The sequence below is a fragment of the Macaca nemestrina genome, chromosome 15 (assembly GCF_043159975.1).
Source record: "Macaca nemestrina isolate mMacNem1 chromosome 15, mMacNem.hap1, whole genome shotgun sequence".
NCBI lineage: Eukaryota > Metazoa > Chordata > Mammalia > Primates > Cercopithecidae > Macaca > Macaca nemestrina.
The window spans coordinates 53,231,673-53,250,541 of NC_092139.1; the positions used below are offsets into that span (position 1 = coordinate 53,231,673).

At 46.9% G+C, this 18,869-nt stretch overlaps 1 protein-coding gene across 6 annotated transcripts in view; it reads left to right on the forward strand.

Annotated features, from left to right (window-relative positions):
• LOC105486812 (solute carrier family 24 member 3) overlaps positions 1-18,869 on the forward strand; it is a 506,030-nt gene that overhangs the window by 360,260 nt on the left and 126,901 nt on the right. For all 6 annotated transcript variants that reach the window (XM_011749881.2, XM_071079731.1, XM_071079733.1 and 3 more), the window contains exons 4-6: positions 1,697-1,771; positions 6,699-6,783; positions 7,165-7,268. In XM_011749881.2, the coding sequence (XP_011748183.1) occupies positions 1,697-1,771; positions 6,699-6,783; positions 7,165-7,268 (264 nt within the window). The remainder of the gene's footprint in view (positions 1-1,696; positions 1,772-6,698; positions 6,784-7,164; positions 7,269-18,869) is intronic.

Consider the following 18,869-nt stretch of genomic DNA (forward strand, 5'->3'; position numbering starts at 1 on the left):
GGGTCAGGGGTCACATGGTGTCATTTGGGATGTGTGTGTGCCTGTGTGTGTGCGTGCATGTGCCTATCCCATCTCTTGGGTCGGCTTCTCACTGTGAGAGCAGCATTCTTCTCAGGCAAGTTTTCTCTATATGACAGCTGCCTCTAGCAGCTCCAGATGTGGGGTGTTTATATCCATAAAAAGAGGGTGTCTCTCCCTCAGCTTCTCCATTTATCTCTGCTTGGCCCCTTACAGACCTGTCCTTGACTCTCCACTGTGTGACAGGGCATGGATGATCTATGGCTATCCTGGGTCATGTCTGCGCCCTGTGTGAGTTGGAGAGGATGTATGACTCCCATCCTGAGGAGCACTTCTCAAAAGGAAAAGAGACTGGGAGGTCAATAAATGAACGCAATGTCACTGCTGAGGTTGCTGGAACTTGAACCACACCTATTAGATGCTTTGAGAAGCAAGTAACAGAGATGTTCTAAATCAAACTGGCCTCAACAGTGTTCATGGTATGTTATGAAGTCAAGAGGCAGGGTGGGCACTTGATCAAGGGCTCAGGGATGTTATCAAGGGCTTAGGTTTTTTTTTGACTCAGGGTCAACTTTCTCTCAAGTCAGATTCCTTCAATATGACTGTCAGCGGCAATGAGGGCTCCCAGCTTCCTCCTCCACAACCAGCAACAGAGGGTGAGAAATGGCTCCCTTTGGCAAAAACTAAAAGCCTTTCCTGCTCTCTAATTGGGCCAGCCTAGGTCATGTGCTCATCTCTGAACCAATAGCCACAGCTAATGAATACTACATACTGATTGACCAATCAGCATCCACTCCTGGAGAAAAGGATAGGGTCACCTTCCACATGCGGCATGGTGGATATTTGGACAAAACTGGGGTGTCCTTAGGAAAGAGTGGGAGAAGGATGTTGAGTGGTCAATCAACACTGAAATCCTAGTAAGATTTCATTAGTTAGAGAGGAAACATGGGGTTGAATAGAGTGGAGAGGCAATTTCTGGCCAGAAGGTAGAATTCCAGGTGATACCCTGGTCATAGCTGACCAAAATGCAGAAGCAAGTTTGCAAAGCTTTCCTGCAGGGATCTGGTGAGTAAAGAGGTTCAGTTGGAAGTGTTCATTTATTTATTCCCTCATTTCACATACCTTTATGGAGTACCTACTGTATACCAGGCCCTGTGCTGACTGCTGGGGATATGGCAATAATTACATGAAATTAATTATATGACATCGTATCCTCATGAACTTCTGGTGGAGGAGACAGACAATATGTGAATTAATTTAACATATAATATATCGGGAAAAACCAAAGAGATAAATGAGATAGAGAGAAATGGGAGTGGGCGAAAGAGGTTGCCATCTGAGCAGGGACCTGAAGGGTGTGATGGCGTGATCCAGTGGGCTATCTTGCGGGAGAGTGTTCCAGGCAGAGGGAAGAACAAGTGCAAAGGCCGTGAGACAGGAATCCATGGCATGTTTCATGGAAAGGGAGGTGGGCAAAAGGAGAGTAGCAGGTGATAACATCAGAGAGGAAGCTGGGACCAGGTCACAGGGGAGTGTTGTGGGCATTGCAAAGACTTGGTATTTAAGATGTTGAATTCACGATGACAGAAGACATTATCAAAGCGGAAGGTGGCTGGACCCTCATCTTCCTGGCCCTGCCTCGCTCTAACTTTAACCCCTTTTATCTCCTCTCTTCCAGGCCATATACATGTTCTATGCGCTGGCCATTGTGTGTGATGACTTCTTCGTCCCTTCCTTGGAAAAGATCTGTGAGGTACGTGCCTCATATTCTTGGTATGTGTGAGCCAGACTGGGGACTGAACCTGTGCCCTGTATTGTTCCAGCCTCCTCACCAAGGTCCTGGGGAGCCCTTGCAGGGCAGCTGCGGTGGAAACACTAGGCATCAGCATGTTTGAGAGCGATGGTCATTATTAGCACAAAAGTGCCATCAGTCCACTGAGCATTTCATGACACCGATCAATAATCAGATGAAAACCCAAAGGACCAACCTCCGCAACTCCATTTAGACCTAACTAATGGTGCTATTTGTATTTTCCTTCCCCATTTTCTTTTCCTTTTAACCTCACTCTTCCTTTCTCTCTGTCATTTCCTCTACCCCTCTCTCCTGCGTTTCCTTCTGCCTCTATAACTCTCCTTTGATGATCCTTGGGGTTCTCACAGGATTAAAAACCTCCAACCGCATACCTCTGCCACGCTTCCTCTCTCTGTATATATACAGAAATGCTCCAAGTGGAAGCACTGAGATGAAAGAATTGGCCACAGAGATCAGGAAAGTGTCCTTGTTAGAAATCATCACAGTGCATGCCAGGCTGAACAGCAAGTTAAACCCCTTTCATCAAAAAATATTCAGCAGATCTAGAACTCTTTCATTCTCTTGCCTCTTTCAACTCTTTGTCTGTTTGGAAATGTAGTTTCCTTTATCTGAAAGCTTTCCATTTTATTTATTTATTTATTTTTAAATTCAGAATCCCTGTTTCCAGAAGGCATCTCCCTCAGACACATCTGTCCGGAACTCGGTTTCTGTATGCCAGTAGTTCTCAAAACTGGTTGTGTCTTCCCTTTCCTTCTCTCTCCCGTGAGTACCTGATCCAGTAGGTCTTGGGAGAGTGGGAGGGGGTAGAACTTGCATTTCTAGTACGTTTTTCAGGTGATGCTGAGGCTGCTGCCTGGTGCAGGAACCACAGACTTAGCGAACCGCATACCCTAAACAGTTACTTCTACATCCTGGAAGTTAGCGTTGGATACTTAAATAAATAAAAAGTGTCCCACAATAAGAATATTTAGAGAGTCACAGGAGGGGCTCCCTTCCACGGTAGCACAGAATAAGTGAGGTGGCGTCTGAAATGCACAGTGGGCAGGTGGGGAGGCCCTTTGTCCGAGGACTCCCACCTGGGAGTGGGGTCACATTATGTTGAAGGGGAGGAGGTGTTCCTCACCTGTAACTGGAGTCCTCTGTGATCTCTGAAATACCACCATTGGGTGGTTTATTCTTCATGCAGAGCAAAACCACTCTCTCTCTTTCCCATGCAAATTTTTTGGTGTGAACCTCAAAATTATATTCTGGAAATGTCAATACAGCTGTCAGCACGTGTTCTACTCAGTTGAGGAAATCCACAGAACCTGTGAATACCCACGCCCTTGTAGGGGGAGGCAATCAAAGAGCCAGAAAATGGCAGAAAAAGAGGGCGGGGTGAGTCTTTTAACAAAAAAAGTTTTAAGGAGAGGAAAAGGAAAACAAATGTTTAAGTAGGGGGTGTTATTTTACTAGGTCCCTGATATGGTTCAGTCGCTAAACAGTGTGTATGACTATGTCTACTTGTCTTTCATCATCTCAAGAATTCTGCCAGGTGACTGATATTATCCCCTCTTTACAAACAAGGAAACCAGAGCTTGAGAAGCTGAGCAACTTGCCCTGGGTCACGGGATAGAGTCACTATTTGAGCCCAAGTCAGCCTGAGTCCCAAATCTTCAGACTTTTTGCTGCTCCACTATCCAGAGACGAGCCTGGATCAGGTCATGGTGTTGTTAGAACTGGCTGCACTGCCCGGACCCACAGCGATACTGGAGGAGTGGGCACAGAAGAGCAACCACCTTTTCCTGGGCTCTCCCTCCTTCCACCCCGAATCTGGTCTTATAAGCAAGATTCATATAACAAGAGTAGGTGCCTCGTGCCTGTCTCCTGTAAAGATAGTGTTGGCTCCATGGACCTTAAACAGCCTTAATTGCTGGGGAAATGTTATGTCTGTGAATGGTGGGTGGGCTGAGGTCAGAGCTTACATGTATTTAGAGATAGAGATCCTGACATGTTTACATCTTCTAAGAGTCGTGGGATCAATTCTCCCTGGAGTTATACTTTCTCACAAGATGAGAGGATCATGGTGTGGGTCCACCAGCAGTGGCCTAGAGGGCCTCTCGGCGCTGGGCTCTGTTTACTGCCTGTGCTTTCCCTAATCACTTTTTAATGATTTGATATTGTGTGTTTCATGGTTGCTCGTAGACTAAAACTGAGAGTAGGGCAGAAAAACACAGAAGGATGTTGTTTCTAGCTTTTGTGAAAGATGAGTAGGGAGAGAAATCCACACGATTCAACAAATCATTGCTTGGAGGTCAGGGCAGATTCTCACTCAGTCTCAAATACTTTAAAGTTAAAAGCAGAAAAATGTGGAGTTCTGGAAAAGGCAAAGAAGAGAAACTGGGAGAAAGAGAAGGAGATAAAGGCAGTGATCCAGGATCTGAAACTGGGGTCCGGCCCTGATGCTTGCAAAGCACCTGCTCCATGCCAGCCCCTTCCCCTGTCTGGACCTCACTTTCTCCTTGTGTCTGGACCTCACTTTCTGCTTCTGTGAAATAGCAGCCCCTAGATTTTGAACAGCCAAGAGATATCATTGCAGGACATGCAGAGAGGGTCTCCAGAGTTTAGAGAAATCCTATGTGCCACAGTAGACAGACTCGGTTGCACTGAGGTGGAAAGGGAGAGAGGCATTTCAAGAAGAAGAGTGAACATGAACCACAGCTGAATGAGAGGAAGGGCCTGGCATCTCCAAGGACCATGAGGTGGCAGCTTTGGGCTGAGCAGAGGCTCATCTAGGAAAGATGAAGTCAGATGGGGAGGGTGGGAGGCTTTGGGACCCATGTGGAGGCTTCCAGGACAGCAGTGGGACATTTGAGCAGCGGAAGATGTGACAATAGTTCTGGAACACTACTCACCCCTCTGATGTCAGCACTAAGCTGGGCTTTGCCTGGACCAAGCTCTATGCCAGAGGCTGGGAGGAAACTAGATCACACACAGTGTGTCCCATCCCATCCTGGGGCTCCTAGCTGCAGAGCAGCTCCAGGGTAATATCCACAGGGGGCTGGAGGAAGTGGCGGGGAATTGGCAAGTGCAAAAGTGCAGAGAGAGTGGGGGAAGGAGAGGTTGATGCTGTGAGGGATAGAGTTGGGAGGAGATCAAGAAAGGGCTTGTGCAAGGGGCAGGATTAGAGCAGCCCTTAGAGGGAAGGTGTTAGTGGCCAAGTATTTTGAGGAAGGGTATTTGGTGAGAGAACATCTGAGCCGCAAAACCAAGATGGGGTTTTGCACCAGCATACCGGCAGCCCTGCATGCCAGGCTGGGCGTTAGGAATTATTCCAAGCTCTGGAAGGAGCTGGGGAGGGCTTTAGAGGGCTCTGTCATGGTAGATAGGAGTCCAGAGTCAAGAAGACTAGAGTCCTGTGAGATGTTGCCAGGGCTGAAGTGAACTGAGGATGATGGAGGGATGTAAGAAGATACAGAGGAAGAAACAAACTGGCTGGATGAAGGAGAGGGGGGAACTGGACATGAACCCAAGGTTTGGATACTACAACTAATACCCCAGCAGGACAGAACCACAGCAACACACGGCTCCCGCCTCCTGGCAGGTCTTGGCAAAGCATACAGGTTGCTGCGAGCTGTGGGTCAGGCTACCTCACTCACAAACTCTTAGCTCCATGGGACGGGAGTGCTTGGGCACCCCTCACAGCCTCACCTTGCAACTTTGCAGTATGTGTGCCTCCATCTTAGGGTCTGCTCAGCATCCCATGTGAAGCTTCGCTGTCCAGCCGACAGCGAAGCGACCCAGGATCCTAGATTAAAATCCTCAATTAGGACTCCTCCTGCAGACTATTCTGAGTCAGTCAATGGAGGCCAGTGACCTACACCAGGGCCACACTGCCCCTCTCTGGCTGAGCAAGGAAGTGCAGCTGTTGGTGCCACTGGAAGAGGAGGATGTCACTGAAGCTTGACTGCCAGGAGGGAACTGTCATACTCCAAGTATGCTGGCAGCCAGCAGCACACTTTCTGGGTCATGACTGAATGCAGAAATGCAAAATCTGGTAACCAGCCTCTAATGTATAATTGCCTCGTCTTCTTGCAAATCACCTTTTGGTTTAACAAACAGGGTAACATGGAGAGCTCATTGTATAAACTCCATCTTGGCAGGGCTGATGCCTCATTACTTTCTTCTCAGCTTTTAGCCCCCCCTCCCACTCTCCAATCCCGGGGTTTCCAGACTGCCTCAAGGAAGGGGAGTGGGTTTCAGTAGGGTGATCCCCACATCCACACCCCAACATGCCTCCATAACCTCCTAGAGTAAAGACTCACAAACTGGTTACCATGAGCCTCATTTAGCCTGAGATCAGCATAGTATCACAAAAATCAGGAAGCTTTGCATAAAAGTTTGGATTATTGGCATCTCTTAAAAATCAGAATATCTGGCCACACTGAAGGAACTGGGCAATGCTCCCATAGAAAGAGGTGAATGCCCCCATCATAGCCTCAGACATACCATCTGCTGTGGCCTCCCATGGGCCCACCTCCACTCCTGACTGTCATCTGCACAGCCCCTGGGGGAACTGGGTTGAAGACTCCTAGATCTTCCCAAGAGGCTTTAGCTCATAAGGACATGCAGTTCCCTCCCCAAACCTGTCCCTTGAGAAGGGCATTGAGAGGAGCTCTGGCTCAGCAGGGGTTCGGCAACAGTGGCTGGGCTCTGTGAGAAGGAGAAGGGGGCTGAGAGGGACTAAGTACCAGCCCCAGGTCCCATCGTTCCTGCTCTCACTGAAGCCCCAGGCTTTGCTTCTCAGGGCTTGAACTTGTTGTCACAGTCACCTCTCTTCCCAGATGGAATCCCAACTCACCTGTGCTTTGTCTTTGCTCCTCTGTAGCGCCTGCACCTCAGTGAAGATGTGGCTGGGGCCACATTCATGGCGGCGGGCAGTTCGGCCCCAGAGCTGTTCACATCGGTCATAGGTAGGTGACAGACTGAGGGACATCTCAGCCCTTCACTGTCTGAAGGAAAGGGGCTCTGGGAAGAGATGGCCCCCAGACCGAGACTGTCTGCCTCTCATAGAAAATGATAATCCAGGGGCCCCAATGAGTAGAACATCAGCCTCCCATCTGCTGTTGTTTTATTTAAGTGATGCTTTTACTGTGCATGAACTTGTCCCAGACCCCGAGCCCCCCACACTCCTGTGCAGCAGTCATCCCTCTGTAGATTAGAAAGCTCTCTCCACGCTCAGCTGTTTCCTGTAGATTCTGAGAACAATCTAATGCTTATGAAAGGTTCCCCACGCCCACTTTGGAATGCAACAGGGCCACAGCAGCCAGGCTGATGTGGGATCTGTGTTACAGGGGTCTTCATCACCAAAGGCGACGTGGGAGTTGGCACCATCGTGGGCTCAGCGGTATTCAACATCCTGTGCATCATTGGTGTCTGTGGGCTCTTTGCTGGGCAGGTAAGACTGGCGGCTTCTTTGTGATGGCAAATGTGATATTGGGGAAAGGGGAGTCCTGGAGTTTAGGCAGGAGATTGTCTTGCTGGAACACAACTTGTATCAGGGCCCAGTGGTTTGGGCAGCAGTGATTTAGGACCTCACATCCCAGGATGCTGGCCCAGCTGGAAGTGGAAACTGGTAAGCCACCATTAGTTGGTCTCCATGTTGATGATAGAATGCTCAGGTCCACATAAATAATTAACCAGCCTGAAAGATGTGGGTTACAATCTGAAGGGTTCCACACTCATTTTGGTATGTTACTGATCTGAACTAGAATAGCCTAGAACACTTTTAGGTATGATTTTTGCTCAGTGGAAGTAAAATACATGAGAATCTGCTAAACACAATGTGCAGTCATCATGGTTTAGGACACAGTCTAACCTTTTTCGACTATAGTAGAGCATTTTATTTCTCTGTTTTAGCGTGCCTTTGGGGTCATGAAGGGCTTTGCAAGCCTGCAGTTTACCTATGGAGTTGATGCCACTTCCAGGTGGTGTCCTGGTATCTGTGTTCTTTATGAATACTGGTGTCTGTTTTGGAAAGCTTGGGGAAGGTGCTCACTGCATGGGAGGCTCTGGGCGACTGAGACTACAGACACTGCAGCAGCGCCTGGAGGTTTGTTTGCAGGGTTTGCAACTGTTTTGCCAACTCTGATATCCTAAATTTCTTCATAGGAATTTTATTCAGAAACAACACAACCTTGAGGTCTCTTCCCAAATACCCACAACTTTGTGTATCTTCTAGTAAAAGTCACTTCTAAAAGCTCGTGGAGGCTACTCCACTTACAATATCAAGGAAACTGTTGATCGTAATCACTTGATCAGCAGCCTTGACATGAACAGTGCGCTGTTCTACTAGAAGCAGCTGATTGGGTCAGGGGGCTAAGGAAAGCCCCGGGGCAGCCTTCCCCACACCCTTTGCCAGGCCCCTCACCTCACAACAGCGCCAAGGGGCACCCCATGCTGCCCATTCCGCTGATGTAGACTCAAGGGTCTCCATGCAGGACACCCCTGGTCCACCATTGCATTCCCCGCTGCCCATTTTTACCGTCATCTTCATGTCTATTGATTTGTCTGGATTGCCTGGTGTGTCAGTTGCTTTCAGGTGACACGCAGAGGGATACCTGGGTCTCATCGGGACTCAGCTCCAGGGCCCACAGGTGGACGGGTTCCTTCTTTCAGGAGAAGGGGCTCCCAGTACGTGGTGACTGAGCTCTGCTCAGCTCCCTAGACTGAATGATTTCCCTCTTGTCATCCTTTCGGTCAGTGAGCTCATGTCTTAGATTTTGTGGACCCACAATATGTGCTTTCTAAATCTCCCATAAATGTAGTTAGTATTTTTTTAAAAATGTGTCTCTGCCTTTGCCTTTGGTGCTATTTGCACTTCCCTGGCTCTCCTTTGCCTTGGACACCTGCCCGTGGCCTTCCAGAGATGAACAGCAGAAGAGTCTGTCGCTGTTAGCACTCTCCTAATTGGCATTGTCACCATCAGCAGTATGGTTATTAGTCTAGCTGTTATTAGTGTTGTCATTAGTTCATTCATCATTTGTACCTGAAGCTTGATTCAAAAGCAAGCCCAGAGGAAGAGAGATAATGTAGAGAAATGAAACAAATGACTGGGGAGCATCTAGTCAGTGCCACACAACTAATTACTTATGCAATGGCTTGGATGCATGTGTGGCTCATCACTCATTAGCAACGCGGCTCATCCCAGCTTGGTTGGAACACCTGCATCAAAGGCAAAGGGCTCTCTGAACTCCAAAAAATGCTGGTGTTTGTCCCTTCACTCACTCCAGAAGGTCTTTGCTGGCTCACCTCACAACCCCATAGCCATGGACAGAAGTAACAGCCATGACTGTTGGGAGAAGCAGTCCACGCGTTGACTCTGGATGCCAACCTTTCCTTCTGAGTTTCCTGTCCTGTGCCCACTTGGAGATTTTCAAGGCCATCCAGCTCAGGGTTGTGTAGGATCCTTCAAGTCTTTGCAGAGAAAGCAAAATTATGTTTTGGAAAGAACATGGGCTGGGGAATCAGGTGGGTCTGGGTTTGTATCTTGATTCTGCCATTTTCTGGCTGTGAGACCTTGGAGAAGTTACTTATGTTCTCAAAGCCTCATTTTTCTCATCTATAGAGTGGGTATAAGCACACCTACTTCCTAGTGTTGCCATCAGGATGAACTATAGCACCTGTTCTACATGGTAAGTCAGTCTCAGTTAGACACCATTAGCAATGCTCAGAATAGCATCCCTGGGGTTCTCACCTCCAAATTCCACCGAGATCACTGTGATAATTTGACCAACTCATTGATAGAACTTATCTAACAGTCAAGGGTGTCTACAGCTTAATTAACAGACACAGGATACTCAATGGGAAGGGAAGGGATGGTCAGGGAGAAGATCTCCTAAATGGAAATCAAAGTAAGGAGATGTTCATAGAAAAACAATCTCAAAAAACTGGTACTTACTTCTGTGCTGTCTACCAGTAGGAGGGGAAAAAAAAGAAATGGCAGCTTCCCAGCCTCACACAGGGAGAAGCTCTCCCAAGCGGTGGAGTTGGTGCAGTGGAATGTTATGGCAAAGGCTGGATATTGGGAATTGAAGCGATTAATAAATCCAATCATGGGTCTCACTTAGCGTTTTATTTATGTTGATCTGCACTTTCATTTGGCTGGGAGAATTACCAGAAAGTGCCCGTGGGCCTCCCTCTACGAATTTCAGCATGGAGGGTTGCACATGACCAAGTCTGTTATCCATCTGAAATTAAAGTAATTAAGCTATAAGGTTTGAGTTCCTGTCTCAATTAGGGTTTTGATGAATTCAGTGTAATTAAATGTCTGCTGTAGTCGCAGTTTGCAAACATAGCCCTCGCTTCAGTGTTCGCCTAAGGTGCTTTGGGGAGTTTTATGGGACAAAAAGGAAATTGCTGCTTAGAAAGTGGCTTACAGAGAGGTTCTTGGCATCACTGCGAGACATTTACAAGGCTGTGGTCCTACAAGTTTCCTTTATTTAAAAACGAAGCATAATAACAACAAAGAGAAAACACTGAGCTCTTGATGCAACATACTAATGAATTTTGCACATTGTATTGAAAGGACTTCATGCCAGTTTTGTAAAACAACGTACTTATGAATTTCAATCTGCCGTTCAGAGCATGTGAAGATTTAAATGCATAACCACAAACAGAAATTATTCAGTTTAACTGCATCCCAGGTTAGGACTTTCATATTCAGGTTATTACAGGCCGGCAGATGGCTCCAGTTTATAATAAAGAGCTCCAACATCAGCCCTACTGGCATCGTCAAAATGTGCCTGATGTTCTTTGGCAAGGCCCATCTCATCTTGGCTAGATTTGCCTTTCTTCAAATAATACTGGCTCGTTTAAACAAACCCTAGCAGCACCCAGAGGTTGCACCTCTGAATTGAAATCCGCCTGCATTTAGGTTTCCCAGGGAGATTCTAAGCAAGGATTCAAGTGCAAACAGTTGATTTGAAAGGTGATCCCAGGAAGTGCTTGTGGGACAGTGTGGAAGGCAGGCAGGGAAGAGAAAGGAGCGGAGGAAAGTGTGTTAGCAAGCCAGTTATCACTATGGGCAACTGAGATCTAATTCTTCTGTGGGAACTTGGAGACAGTTTAACGGGAGAGCCACTAAGTTATCTCACGTAAGGAGGCATGGGAGCTAGAGTATTTATCCACAAGCTTCCGTCATTCATTGCTTCAAGACTGCGCTTAAGGGATATTAATTCCCCAGCACTCAAGCTTGCTGGGCCCAGGCAGAGTGGATTTTGGGGCCCAGGGGAAACCCCCAGGCAAAGAGATCTAAGGACAGCAGTGGAAAGGGCCTGAAATGGTAAAGGTGGGGAAATATGAGTGAGCTCATAATAAAGCATTTGCTACAAACTCAAGACAAAGGCTTTAAAACAATCCACTTGGTGGGTCTCATCTTCAGCTTCCTTAGATGAAACAGAAGCTTTAGTACTAGGCAGACTATAAAATGTCTAAGGCCAGGACATGTTGCATTTAAAGAATTTCCTCTAATGTTAAAAATAACAGCTACTGTTTATTAAGTTTCTCTAACATTCAGGCACCACACTAGATTCTGTATAAATATTTGCAGAAATACACCCACTGAGTTTTAAGATAGTTATCATCCTTCTTTACAGGCAAGAAAATTGATACTGGGGAATTCAGTACCCCCCAGATGGCAAAGGGTCTATTGTGAGGTAGTTAAGACTGAATTTGAGCTCACATCAGTTGGTTATAAATTCCATTCTCCTTCCAAATGGGGGATCTATGATTTTAAAATCTCCAGATGTTATCTTTGCATTCTTATGATTAGCCTTGGATTTTATGTGTTCTTTGGAAGTTTGGGGCGTAGGAGCTGGGGTCAGTGCCAAGAAAACAGACACATTAGCAAAATGGTGGTAGCCCATGATCAACAATGGAAGTATTAGGTTGGTGCAAAAGTAATTGCGGTTTTTGCCATTACTTTCAATTACTTTTGCACCAACCTAATATTGTACTTAACCCAAACAATGTGCAGCTAGAAGTTTCTCTTATACTTAGATGGCATCTCCCACAGCTGGGCTTTTGCTTCCACCACAGATGGAGGACTCAGGCTAATAAACACAGCAGGAGACCCACAGGCTACCCCAGCTTACCCCATATGCCTTGATTTCTAACTTATTGTTCCCCAGACAAAACCCAGCACATCATCTCCCCTGTTCCAATCCTGAGACACATCCAGATTTTCCAAGAAGCTGGAGACAGAGGACAGAGGAGGCCAAAAACCACATGCCAATAGTTTTGCCAAACCTAAAAATAGGGGCCGAAGGCCTAACATCCACTCCAAGGAGGGAGACGAAATTGCAAGGAAGAGAATGAGTGATCTGTCGAGAAATCAAGGGGGCAGGTATGGGAGAAGGCCTCACCCAGGAGCCAGGGTGCTTTCATACAGGATCCTGTGAGTAGCAGAGAGCAGAATGTGTGGTGCAGGAGTAGACCAAGGCCAAGGTCAGGTCCAGCTGAGGCAGCCGGTGAATTCCATCACACCCAGTAAAACTGGGTTTCTCCCAGCATCTTCTGCAGACTGGCATCAGAAGGCAGACTTCTGTTAGAAGCAGAGCCCTGGCCCTAGCCCCAGGCCAGCTGAATCAGAAAAGCAGCTCACCTGCTTCAGCTCCATCTGCAGGCTCGTCCTAGACCAAGCGTGGCACTGGATGAGAGGCAGCCTCCAGCAGTTGGTCCAGGCAGGGTAGACAGTCTTGCTGAGGCCCCAGTCCTATGACTGACCATCTGCCTGAGGCTGTCTCTTACACTGTCCCCTCGTAGTTTCTTTTCCTGGTCATCCCCACTCCAACCCCCTCAAGGCCAGGTCCTGACAGGGCCCCACACCTGATCTCCCCCTGACAGATGCTGTTGGTTCCAGGCCCAGAGTTCTACTAAGGCCACCCACTTGGCTCTGTGCTGCTCTGTTTTCATTTCCTCTACAACTTTACCCCGGATCTCTGTGTTAGCTTTGACCTTGGCTCACAAAATTTGTGTCTTGCTTGTTCTACTTCTTTGATATGATCTCCTGAAATCAGATTCATTCTCAGATCCACATCTAGACTAATTAGAAGCTTTCAGTCTTAGGTAACAACAACAAAAAAATCCCAACTCTAATTGGTTTCTTAAATGAAATAAATTTATTGGTGTCTCTGAAAAACACAAACGAAAATGAACATCAGGTATGGCTTGATCAGGACTTCCAGTCCCATTGTTGTGATTCTTATATCTCTACTCTCCTCTGCTTCCTTCCTCAGACTAGTTTTTTGTATGGCAGAAAATAACTGTAGCATTTTCAGGCCTCGTATACACATACCACATTGGCAAGGAAAGAGAAAGAGGATGTCTCCTTGGCTGCCACACCTCATTCCCCATTCCCCCATAGCATCATCAAACAAAAATCTGATTGGGCCAACTTAGGTCACCTGACCATCCCTGAACCAATCATTGTGGCAAAAGAACTAGTTACTCAGTTGGTTTAGGTTAATCAAGAACCACATACCCATTTCTCCCTTCCCTCCAGAGCTAAGAATCTAATCACTTCCACCCCAAATACACAGTTTTTGGTTTATTATAAAAAGCAGACAGGTTTATTATGAAAAGCAGACAGGTTTATTATAAGAACCAGACTATAAGACAAAGCCTATGCAATATCATGTGCTGCCTCAATGTCTGCTTTCCCTGGGCTGGTAGAACACAAAGGAAAAAATGCACATAGATCCACTCTAGGTCTTGGTGTGGACATATGCTCTCATTTCTTTCAGCTAAATAACCTAGGAATGGGATTACTGGGTTGTGTGCTAACTATGTTTGTAAGAAACCAACAACAACTTTGCAAAGTGGCTAAAGCATTTGTATTTCTACCACCTACACGTGGGATTCCAGGTGCCCCACATCATCACCAGCACTTAGTATTATCAGTACTGTTCTGTTCTGTTTTCATTTTAGCCATTCCATTGAGCACGAGTGGCACCTCGCTACGGTTTTAATTTGCCTTGCCCTGATGAGTCATAATGTTGGGCATTTTTTAACAGACTTCTTTGCCATCTTCTTTGGTGAAAAGTCTGCTTAAATCATTGCCCATTTGTTAGTCAGGGGTTTTGTCCTCTTCTTATTCTATTGTCCAGGCAGTTTCTAAATCATCACACACGACTAAGCACTCCTCTGAATCCTTCCGTCTAATTTATTTCCATGGCCAAATCAATAGTGGGTAGAGCCATTGGAAATGATTTAGACTGATCATGGCAATGTTTTATTAGTTCTGTTGCTTGGATTTGGGTTTGCAAGAGAGGTACTCATAATCAGCACTGTGCAATGGGGGAAAGAAAATGAAGCAATCATTTCCCTTTAGTATGGCACACCTGGGTGTATCTGAGATGCATCATTCCAGAAATGTGAAGAGAAAAGCAGGAACCTCTCGTAGCCAGCATTGAGGACTCCTTCCATGTAGTTTTCATGATGCTCCTTGAAAGTGAGTAATTTTCATGTTTCTTTTGAAACTCACTTTCAAGGAGCACCATGAAAATTACTGGAAGGAATATTCACCTCCTGAAATTCACTGCCTGCATCCTTGGCAAAGACTTTCTTTTTTTTTTTTTTCTTTTTTTTTTTTTTTTTTGAGAGAGAGAGAGTCTCATTCTTTTGCCCACGCTGGAATGCAGTGGCACGATCTTGGCTCACTACAACCTCCACCTCCCGAGTTCAAATGATTCTCCTACCTCAGCCTCCTGAGTAGCTGAGATTACAGGTGCCCGCCACCATGCCTGGCTAATTTTTGTATTTTTAGTAGAGATGGGGTTTCACCATGTTGGTCAGGCTGGTCTCCAACTCCTGACCTCAGATGATCCACCTGCCTATAAGTGCTGGGCTTACAGACGTGGGCCACCGCACCTGGCTGGCAAAGACTTCCAATGTACAAGGAGCCCAGAGTCTTACCACCATCGCAGCTGAGCGCTGTCCCAAGATGAGAGTCCATCTTTGGGGCACAAATGTCATTTCTTTCCATGACACCATATTCCCCACACTGCCTCCTATCACAGGCGAGTGGGGCTCTTAGCAAGAATCTGCCACATGAGCCCATGGCTAATTGAACCAAAGCCAGGTCACCAGTTAGCAAAATCACAGAAAGAGGTAGAGACTGGGAAGCCAGGCAAGTAGCTGAACCTGGCAAGTAGCTGAACCTGAGTTGAAGGTTAAGTACAGTGAGGACAAAAGCCAGTCAGAGGGGCAGATGCTTATTTTATGTATGCTTCCCTTTAACAAGCACACCTACAGAACTTACCTTGTGGCAGGCACTGTCTCGCAGCATTACATATGTGAACTCATTTTGATCCTTTTAATAACTCCTAGAGAAAGACACTGTTGAGAAAAGAGGAAACCAAGGCTCAGAGAGGCTGAGTAATGTGTCAGCCACAGAACCAATGAGTTGGGAGATGCTGAGGGCTGCAGGGGTCCAGCTAAACAACATAGGCAAGGCAGGGTAACTGCTTCCTCAAGCCCAGCTCCCAGAGTCGATTTAGACCAGGGGCCTCACACCCTAACCCTCCCTCCACAGTGTGGCTGTCCTCAATATTCCTTCACAGCTCAGTGCCCTCTTATCACCATGAAACCCACCTCAGCAAGTAATCAGAGGGGTACACTTGGGTGCAAAGGGACTGGCAGCGCAGCAAATGCCTCCTTCCCCACTGCTGCAACATGTGGCATCTGCTGAGCTTGTGTTCTCCTGCTGGACGTTCTCCTGTGGGGCCGTGTTCTCCTGTGGGGCCATTCACTCCTGAACCCCACAACTGCCGGGTGGGCCCAGGCACCCTCAGCCTTAGCACAGAGACCCCTCATCTCCACACTTGTCCTTTCTGCATGGGCAGAAAAGCCTGCACGCCAAGTAAGGGGAGGCCAAGGATTCCAGTCATGGCCTTCAAACTCCACCCCAGGGCAAAGAGGCACTGGAAAGCTTCAACTGATAAAAGGGCACACAGGACATTAGCAAGTCACAAAAATGTATGTGTAGCAGGCAGGGAAGGCTTCCACCTCTGTTTCTTCAGCCAGTGTCCACTGAGGACTCCCTGGTCTTCCCTCCTATCAACCCCCTATACAGGGCACTGTGTGGGCAGTGACAGAGCGGACCAGACTTCATGCCCTAAGTCCAAGAAGCTACAGTCCAGGTAACTATGGCATGAACCATGCCAGCACCTGAGGCCTGAGACCACCTAGAATCTAAAAATGCAGGCCCGTCTTTACACAATAATGTGAATTAAAGGTGGTTTGTCTCGTAATTATTTGTGAATTTAAAGCCAGGGTCGTAGTCCAGTGATTGTGTTCTAGGGAGAAATTTGTATTATTGTCTTCTTTGGACAGTAAGTTCATTCACTGATTTAACAAATATTTACTGAGAGCTTACTATGTGCCAGGCACAGTTTCACACACTGAAGAGACACTAGAGAAAAAATTACAGGCTTCCAAATGTTAAATACTCAACAGAGATGATAGATTGGTAGGTAGGTGAGTGAGTGGGTGGGTGAGTGGATGGATGGACCGATAGATGGAAAGAGAGAGAGAATAAGATATTAATATAGTGGGATAGTGAGATAGGGAGAAGATATATGGAGTCAGGTGGTGGCCAATGCTATGAAAAAGCAATACAGCATGGTAAGAGTTAAAGAAAGTACTTCACCCTCGCTAAAGCTGTTCCTCCACCTTCTCCACTGTTCACCACCCATCCCATTGTCCAATGCATTTCCATCAATAACTTTTGTCTTCTATTATCTGACCATTGATTGGTTTAGATGCTCCTTGCCTGTGTTCTCCCATGGGTCTGTGAGCTCTAGGAGGGAAGGAACCTTTCCTGTCTTGTTCACCTCAGTATGCTTTGTGCCCGCCCCTAATAAGCAGTGAATGGAAGTCCACATGAAACCACTAAGAGAGAAGTTACTGTGTTAGAAAGAGTTTCCAGGGAAGACACCTCTGCAAGCACTGATAGCATAATGCAGTGAAAAAATATTAAGACATTCCACTCTGTGAAGAAAATGGCACCATTTAAAATGTAGACTCTGATTTGGTGCAGTTTTGAACATGAGTCACTCTCTGAGCAGAAGGAATGTGCCATCCCAGCAAACTGCCAGCCATTGCCCCCAGGAACAGTGTAAAATGCTGGTCTTCTAGGCTCACAAGCTAGAGTAAGAAAACAGCAAGGCCAAGGGCAATAGGAAGAGGCATATCCATCGACCATCCCCATCCCTGGCAACAGTGAAATGGATGTTGTGTCTGCTTGGACACATCATGCATTTTTTCTGCTGAGGGAATCACCCTGCTAGGCTATGAGTTCCCCAAGAACCCAGCCCGTCTCTGCCTGTTCCTCACGCATCTGCAGCACCAAGAGTAGTGTGGTACATGGTAAGGTCTCAAGCATCTTCGATAAAGGTCTGGCTAACTGATATCCTGCTCTTGACGCAGGGCAGGGGAGGATGGGTATATGATCAGTTCACAGGGCCCATCAGCTGGCACAGACGTGCTCAGGGACTATTCTAGGGGTGCCTGGGTAGTCAGATGGGTGCATGGATAAATGAATATCATAAGTTGCCACCAAATGATATCTGACACCAAAGACAAGGTGAGTTGAAACAGCACAAACTCTATGGGTAGCATTTGAGACACAGTCACGGAACAGAATTATTGGTTTCATGTGGACTTCCATTCACTGCTTATTAGGGGCAGGCACAAAGCATACTGAGTTGAACAAGACAGGAAAGGTTCCTTCTATCCTAGAGCTCACAGACCCATGGGAGAACACAGGCAAGGAGCATCTGAACCAATCGATGGTCAGATAATAGAAGACAAAAGTTATTGATGGAAATGTATTGGACGATGGGATGGGTGGTGAACAGCGGAGAAGGTGGAGGAACAGCTTTAGCTAGGGTGATCAAGGGAAGTGTCTCAAAGAAACCCCAAATCATGACAACAACTCCAACCAAGATCTGGGAGAAGAAACTTCCAGGTGGGAAGAAGAGTAAATGTTCATACAGAAGCAAGCTTGACATGTTCGAGGATCATGGAATAGGCCGGTTTGGAGCCTGGTGAAGAAGGGGAATATGGCTGGGAGTGCTCAGAGGGGTGGTAGCCGGGGGCAGATCATGTCCAGCCTTGGGTCATGCTGAGGATGCGGGTGCATTGGGAAGCTACTGGAGAGTTTTAAGCTGTTGACTACCATTATGCAATTTATATTCTGGGAATATCACCCCAACTGCTTGGTGGAGAAAGGATCCTACGTGGGCATGATGGTGGCCAGGAGACCAGGTAGGAAGCCTGTGGTAAGACTTGAGTGGCATAGTCAGGAATAAAGATAAGAAGTGGTTGCTGTCTTTAGAATATTTTTTGGAGGTGATGCCAAGAGGTTTGCAGATCAGTTGGAAATAGGAGTGATGAGATGGAGAAAATCATGGAAGAGTCCAGGATTTATATATACAGAGTCCAGTATAAATGGGTTACGGAATATATGTTGACTGTGCAAATGAGTACAAATCGCCATGAGCAATTAGCAGCTTGTATTCAGAAAGTAGGCATCCTGTTATCCAACACATTCTGAGGTTGACCATTGTGTGTCAGATCCGGAAAGTTGGTCGGGTCCCGGAGTAAATGGTGAGATTTTAATTAAAAGTTGTTGATATTATTCACTGGCCCTGCCCAACCTCCTGAGCCGCCCAACCCTCTTACAGTCACAGCTTCCCTTGGTGGCACTTATAGTGAAAGCCCTGATTGGCTCCTTCTAGGACTTCAGATACAGTGACACCTATGTCCTGGATAGTACTGCCCGTCTCCAGGTCAACCTCAGTCTTTATGAATTTGAAATTGGCACCTAGGAGCTCCATAGACCCCTGGTGGCCATGCTTTTGCATATGGTGGAGCAGGATATGAACAGGTGAAATACACAGCATTTGCTACAGTGTGGATTGACCCATCTTCTTCTCTGTCCTCTGCCTTCTCACACCCCCTTTCCCTGCCCATCCTAGGTCCAGCTACAGTTTGG